Source organism: Triticum aestivum, chromosome 4D (assembly GCF_018294505.1).
Source record: "Triticum aestivum cultivar Chinese Spring chromosome 4D, IWGSC CS RefSeq v2.1, whole genome shotgun sequence".
NCBI lineage: Eukaryota > Viridiplantae > Streptophyta > Magnoliopsida > Poales > Poaceae > Triticum > Triticum aestivum.
This window is the reverse complement of record NC_057805.1, coordinates 493,863,789-493,870,669: the sequence shown is the minus strand read 5'-3', so window position 1 is coordinate 493,870,669 and position 6,881 is coordinate 493,863,789. Positions and strand designations below refer to the sequence as shown.

At 43.5% G+C, this 6,881-nt stretch overlaps 1 protein-coding gene across 1 annotated transcript; it reads left to right on the top strand.

The window, feature by feature from the left end:
• Nucleotides 1-5,027: 5,027 nt before the first annotated feature.
• On the top strand, nt 5,028-6,668 carry LOC123097136 (DNA-directed RNA polymerase III subunit 2). Its single transcript, XM_044518889.1, has 8 exons — nt 5,028-5,068; nt 5,104-5,196; nt 5,285-5,390; nt 5,487-5,577; nt 5,684-5,736; nt 5,838-5,902; nt 6,125-6,235; nt 6,435-6,668. The coding sequence occupies exons 1-7, from the start codon at nt 5,028-5,030 to the stop codon at nt 6,132-6,134; spliced, it is 459 nt and encodes a 152-aa protein (XP_044374824.1). The 3' UTR covers nt 6,135-6,235; nt 6,435-6,668.
• The last annotated feature ends 213 nt before the right edge of the window (nt 6,669-6,881 follow it).

The window sequence follows — 6,881 nt, the reverse complement described above, 5'->3', positions numbered from 1 at the left end:
CCCAAGTTCCAATCTTTTCCATTGCCGTCAAACACCCTAGCCATGTCTGGATCTGGAGTGCAAGGCAAGTGGATGGCTTCCTCTGTTACAGAGGAGAACATCAAGGAGCTCCAGGAAGCTGGGTACTTGGCCGCGGACATAGTCCATCGGCTCCCTGCCAAAAAGCAGATCATTCCCACCCTGGAGCCTAATGAGAGGGTAGTGTTCATCCCCTATTTCCTCCGCGGACTAGGGTTTCCCCTTCATCCTTTCGTCCGCGATCTCATGTTTTACTATGGGTTAGATTTTCATGATCTAGCCCCAAATCCCTTCCTCAATATTTCGGCGTTTATCATTGTGTGCAAGGCGTTCCTCCGCATCCCCCCCTCACTTCGGCCTGTGGCTCAAGGTCTTCAATGTGAAGCCGAAGGTGGTCGACGGTCAACAGGCGGAGTGCGGCGGCGCCATGGTGAGCAAGATTCCCAACGTCACTTGGCCCAAGGGGACCTTCGTGGAGACCGTCAAAGGGTGGTAGCAGGGGTGGTTCTACGTCACGAAACCCCGTGACGCCACATGGGACGCTGCTCCCGAGTTCAAGTCCGGGCCCCCGATGCGGCTTACATCCTGGCTCAATAAGGGCCTAGATTGGGAGCCGTCCGACGAGGTGATTACGCTGCAGAGTTGCGTCAAGGGTATGATAAACAAGAACACCAGTCTTGCCAGTGTGATCCAGGTGATGCTTTTTCGCTGGATTCTCCCTTGCCAACGCAGGACTATATATGTGGGAGTTCGACCCGGCCAGTCCTTGGACCCTACAACGGTTCTTCGGCATGACGCACGAAGACATCTGGAAGCTGCTTTTCAAGGCTCAGAAGTCGTGGCCGAAGACGACCGAAGACCTTGGCCTCGACTGCACGGGGACAAAATTGAAGCACCAACCCAAGTCATAATACAAGAGACTAGGGGACTTGAAGGACCAGCATGCAGGTCAGAGGGACCAAGATCAAGATCAAGCCGACATGGACACCATCGACGTCGACATGGACGTGCAGGCGCAGCGGGAGGCCGCCAAGAAAATTCACTCCGAACCACTGGCTTAGTTAACCTCTTCTGTAGTACACGTATAAAACACGTACTACTGCACAATTTTATTTACTATAACGTGTAGTACTGCAAGATTGCAGCTATATATGCTACGACCTTTTGGTACAGTATCAGTATCAGTATGCAGTCCGTTCCGACAACAAAACGGAACAGAGGGGCTGGCTCGACTCGGACATACGCACACACGGAGCCATCTCACGTCCATATATACCCCTCACTGAATCTCCAATCCCAATAATCTCGAACGACCGATTCTGCCATCAATCTCTGTCGTCGATGGAAAAAGCTTCTGGTGAAGGCAACCCTGGCCTCGACCCTGGCCTGCCACGGCCTCCGCAGTTCGATGGCCTGTTCACCGATGTCGGGTGGGAGTTGCTGGGTGAGGCGACACAGTGTAAGATCATCGCGGTCCTGCATCATGACGAGGAGGAGAGACGCATCCACCCTCCCCGACTATCTCGGAAGGAGCGCCGCCGCCGCCGCCGCAAGGCCCTCAAGGACCCGAGCGACGACGATGGCCATGGCTCCAAGTCCGACTTGTTCGAACAACCAGGCCCACAATTTGACTTGTTGTGGTGCGAGATAGATGAGTCGATAAGGAGCGGACCGTCGTCGAGTCAAGATTGGAGAAGCACAAAAGACGAAGTGTCTCAAGATTAGGGAGAGATTGTTAGGAATAACCTTGAGTTAATTAAGTTACGTAGGACTAGCAGTAAGGTTAATGCAAGCTGGAGTCCTACTAGGAGTCTACGTCGGAGTTGGCTTTGCAAGTTGAGTCCGGCCTGAGAGTTGCACTGGGTCTGTTTAGGACGTATGTGTCCGTGACGTATCAGGAGTTAGTGCCAACCCGTATTCAGGCTGGATTAGAAGTCCTATATACAAGTAGGTTAGCTGGCCGTTTCTCTGTGCACATCTATTAGCTTTTTTTTTTTTTGAGGGGACGCACATCTATTAGCTGGCCGTTTCTCTGTGAACCATGCGGTCAGGAGGATGAACTTCACCTCCTTTTTCAATGTGATTTTGCTAGAGCGGCATGGTTCCCTCAGCCATGGTTCATTCGAACTCATGTTTTACTTTGGGACCATACTAATATGCATGCTATTATTCATGCTCTCCTCAACATGTATCATCCAGATGCCTCTATTTTAAGCATTTTCAACTTTTTATGGTGTGTTTGGAAGGCTCGAAATGATTTCATCTTTGATAGGAAAGAATCTCTCCCTCACGATGTGCAAATTGCTGCTAATGCTTTGTCCTCTCATTCTGCTAAATCTCTTCACTTGGTTCATCATTCTAGGCCAAAGATTGCATCTCAGGTCTACCTCTCTTCTAATCAGCTTCCTATGCAGGGTCAAACTCTTAAATATGATATTCTCATTAAAGGTCCTAAAGTCTATTCTGATGCAGCCTTAAGTGTAAAATAATTCCTACTGGAGTTGGAGTCTATCTTTCATTGCCTCAAGACCAGGAGTGAAGTACATTGTAGGTCTCTGAACTACTTCAGGGGTGTATGTAGGTCCTCAAACTATGAAAATCGGCATCCATATCCTCCAAATGCGGTAAGTGTGTCATTCAGGACCAAAATCTGTCCGAACCCACCTGACCGGCCAGCTTGCGCCGTTGACCCGTGACATGTTAGAAAGGGGCCCCGCAATGTAACGGCCGGTGACGGAAATATGCAAATATATTTGTTGTTGAACGAAAAGCAATTTTTTTTCTGCGTAATTATCCAAAGTTTCACTTGGTTCTACTATTTTTGATCCATCTCCTTCTTTCTTGTCCCTTACTCCAAGTCCAGGCCGGAGCTCCCTCATCGATCGGCGGCCTAGCTATATAAATAGGTCACTAATCTGCGCCGGTGCGCCGGCCCAACCGTTAACAGAGAGAAACAACGGTGGGAAGTAGGCAGGGTAGGGAACAATGGTGCTCCTAGTCTGTGTCGAGTAGGTCTGGTAGGAGGTCGGGACTCAGGCAGGGCAAGGTTGAAAAGACAACTCGTATATTTTGTTTTCAAGTGTTAAGAGACAACAGAGGGGGTTGCTCTCGATTGTCTGATCAAGAGTATACCCGACGCACACGGAGGCGGCGAACGGTCACACGAGATCGATCAAGCGTTCCCCATTAAGATCTATTACCAATTGCAGTAAAAGAAAGTTGTAGAAAACTACCTCATGGGACAGATTAAATTTACTCTTAATTGCCTAATACATGCAGATTAAAAATGCTTGGTGTTGTGTGTTAACATGCTTTTGAGAACAAAACTTTTGTTTTTCTTTTCATTTTTATTCTTTATTATCAACTTCTGCCTTTTTTTCCTTTTGAGATCATGTTTTTTTATGAAATTTGGGAGCCATTTTGTCAACTGAAGGATAATCTAAAATTCACGGGAATTTCAAGTTCACAAACACTTTTTCAAATATGTGAACTTTTTTTTAATCTTCAAATATATTTTTAGGTTCGTGAGGACTTTTGACATTCGGGAGCATTTTTAAAATTCATGAACACATTTTTACTTAACAAATATTTTTAAAACTGCATACATTTTTAAAAAATTCAAAGCATTTACTAAATTCATGATGGTTTTAACTTTTTAAAATCCTGGAATATTTTTCAAACTTGGGAACATCTTAAAAAAACATTTTAGAAATTGACAATATTGTAGAAATTCGTGATTTTTTAAAAAAATTGAGATATTTTTTCAAATTCATGAATAGTTTTTAACTTAATGAACATTTTACATATTACCATGTTTTAAAATTCATAAACATTTTTAAACTTATGATGTTTTTTTATAAAATTCACGAACATTTGATATAATCTGAGACATTTTGAAATTGAAAATTTCTTTTACAGTTTTCAAACATTTTTAAAAATTATCTATCAGTTTCTCACGAACATTTCTTAATTATGCAAACAGTTTTAAGTTTGGGACCATCTTTTAAATACATGGGCATTTACAAAAAATTGCAAACACTTTCTATATTCGCGAACATTTCTCAATTCATGAATATTTTTAGAGTAGTATTTTACTCCCTCCGTTCCTAAATACTTGTCTTTCTAGGCATTTCAAATGAATATCACATAAGACAAGTATTTAGGAACAGAGGGAGTACCTGTCACCGAATTTAATTATAACAAATTAAATAAAGAGAGAGCTAGAGAAAATGAAGAAAAGGAAAAACAAAAAACAGGCGTCGCGCCCCGCCCCGCCCGCATTGGGCCGGGCCGAAAGCGAGCGGGAGTGCTACTGCGGTGTGGTGTGCTGCGGGAGTGGATCTGTCCTCCGATACGTCCGCCGCCTCCCCTCTCTCTCCCACACTCCCAATTGTTCGCTCGCTCCTTCTCTTTCTCTCCCCCTTCGCTCCTCCCGTCGGCGACAACGCGTATCGGCGACCACCTCCTAAACCTAGCCGCGCCGCCATGGACGCCGCGTCCGTCGCCAACCCCGTCAACAAGTTTCCCCTCGTCCCCGCCTCCCTCGAGGTACCTACCCGAACCCGATCGTGTCTCCCCTCCCCCCTCGCCGAAATGACGGCCAACTCGAGCACGCGACGGTTTCGTCTTGATATTCGATTGGGTAATGGCAAATCGCATCGATGTTGGCATCTTCAATTTACTTCGAATCGCCACAATGCCGCACGCACGCGGCACGCTGCCAGCCCGCTCTTTGCCTTTGTTCTGACTGCAAGTCTGTGCGTTACTTGTTATTCAGTTATCTGACTGAGAAAATGCTGTAGAGTCTGGGATTTCTCCTTGTTGTGCTCCAAGTTTCAACCGACCCATTTGTTCTGATACACAAAGTGTTTGATGGAATGCCCAGGTCAGAGGCCTAGTGAAGGAGCACCTTCGGTCATTCGACTATTTTATCAATAAAGGAATTCAGAAAATTGTGAAGGCAAACGACCGAATCGTAGTGCCTGAAGACCGCTCCATCTACCTTAGGCATGTTATATCCATTTTTTTACATCCACTCCTCCCTTTGTGTGTTTCTGGTGTGTTATCTTAGTTTACTTGATGCAGGTACACTGCAGTAAGGGTCGACCTTCCCTTTGCGAGGCCGTGCTTCAGCACTGATATTCTAACACCACATTTTTGCCGTCTTAGTGATCGCACGTAAGTTTGTGCGTCTTGTTGGTATTTTGGTACCGTGCATTTTCCTACCATTACTAGTTCCCCTTACCATTTATTTTCATCCCTTCAGCTATTGTGCTCCCATAAGGGTCGATATTGAATACACTGCATATGTACGGGATGAAACACAAATTGCCAAAAACAAAAAACCGTATAAAACGCTCACGCTACGGAAGGTAAACCATATAATGTCTGGTTGAAATGCCTTCTTTTCCCGCCCCCACACAGAACAGTACAACTTAACCACCTCGTGTCTGGTTTATTTTCTCCAGGAAAGTGCCATTATTGGGTACATGCCTATTATGCTTAAAAGTTCTGCTTGTGTTCTGCATGGAAAGGATGAAGATGAAATAGCAAGATATGGTCAGCCTATTTCTGTTCTTGTGACTGTTTATGGGGAAAAAGATTCTTCTTAGACATAATACCATGTTATCTTTTTTTCTTTAAAACTTTATTATTGCATATGTAGGCGAGTGCCCTCTAGATCCTGGTGGTTACTTCATTGTGAAAGGAAATGAGAAGGTAGCTAGAATAACAATCTGCTAATGAGATAGCAATAATAAGTTAATAACAGTGCCAAATGTTTATTTTTGATACACAAGGTCTTATGTTTTCATGTGCAGCTCATCCTCATACAAGAAGAATTACAAAGGAATCATATTATTATTGGGACTGATCGTAAAGGAAGGTGATACTCTTTGTTTAGTATTCTGAATTTTGTACCAGCATCCAGTAGAACCTTTTTGTTTTCAGGATTTGAAAACTGTTGGAGATGAAATCAATTTTGTCAGTTACATCTGTCTATGGCTATCTTGATGTAGTGCATTTGGTTGGGTGGGTTGTTTACTTTATTGATGTAGAAGGAGTAATTGACATTCATATCTCAACTTCCAAGCTTTGAAATCTGCAGATTCCTATAATTGTCGTTATAAAAGCTCTGGGGATAGAAAGTGACCAAGAGGTTGTACAAATGATTGGATGAGATCCAAGATATGGGGACTTACTACTTTTATCTATTCAGGTAGTTGTTTTCTGAGTTGGTTGATACCTCAGAAGGACTACATCATTTGGTCTTCTAATCTTGTGCGGTATATATATATATATATATATATATATATATATATATATATATATATATATATATATATATTCTTTTTTCTTGTTCTTTTCTTCTAGAGTTTTTTTACTTGAGGCTATTTAAACGGGTTTTACTTTCTTAGGAATGTGCCGCAAAGGGAATATATACACAAGAACAAGCTCTTCATTACATGGATGGCAAGGTGAAATTTGAAAAACGATAAGCGTGTGCCTTACTATCATCCTTAAAGAAACCTTTTGTTGTAGTTTGAATTATACCAAGCAATTTGCAGATCAATAAATAGTGCATGAAGTGCATCATAAGCTTTGCAAGAGTATATCCCTTCATTACCGAGTCATGCATGTTAGAGTTATAATATAAGTCAGGTACCCCTTTGTATTTATCCCGTTGTATAAGGGGTTTCCTGCATATGTTCCACACCTGTACATGTATATATATCGGCCTATGGCCTCATGGGAATACATGTTGCATATTTCCTAACATGGTATTAGAGCTAGGTTAATTTTTTGCACGCCGCAACTCGTGCCATTGATCCGCTCCTGCTGCCGGCCGCTGGGTGTTCATCTGC

What these genes read in the sequence shown, in the direction of transcription:
- LOC123097136 (XM_044518889.1), top strand. Translation starts at nt 5,028, where the DNA reads ATGTTATATCCATTTTTTTACATCCACTCCTCCCTTTGTGT. An exon ending in TGCCGTCTTAGTGATCGCAC is followed by an intron (nt 5,197 to 5,284) that starts GTAAGTTTGTGC and finishes TCATCCCTTCAG; the next exon opens with CTATTGTGCTCCCATAAGGG. An exon ending in TTGTGAAAGGAAATGAGAAG is followed by an intron (nt 5,737 to 5,837) that starts GTAGCTAGAATA and finishes TTTCATGTGCAG; the next exon opens with CTCATCCTCATACAAGAAGA.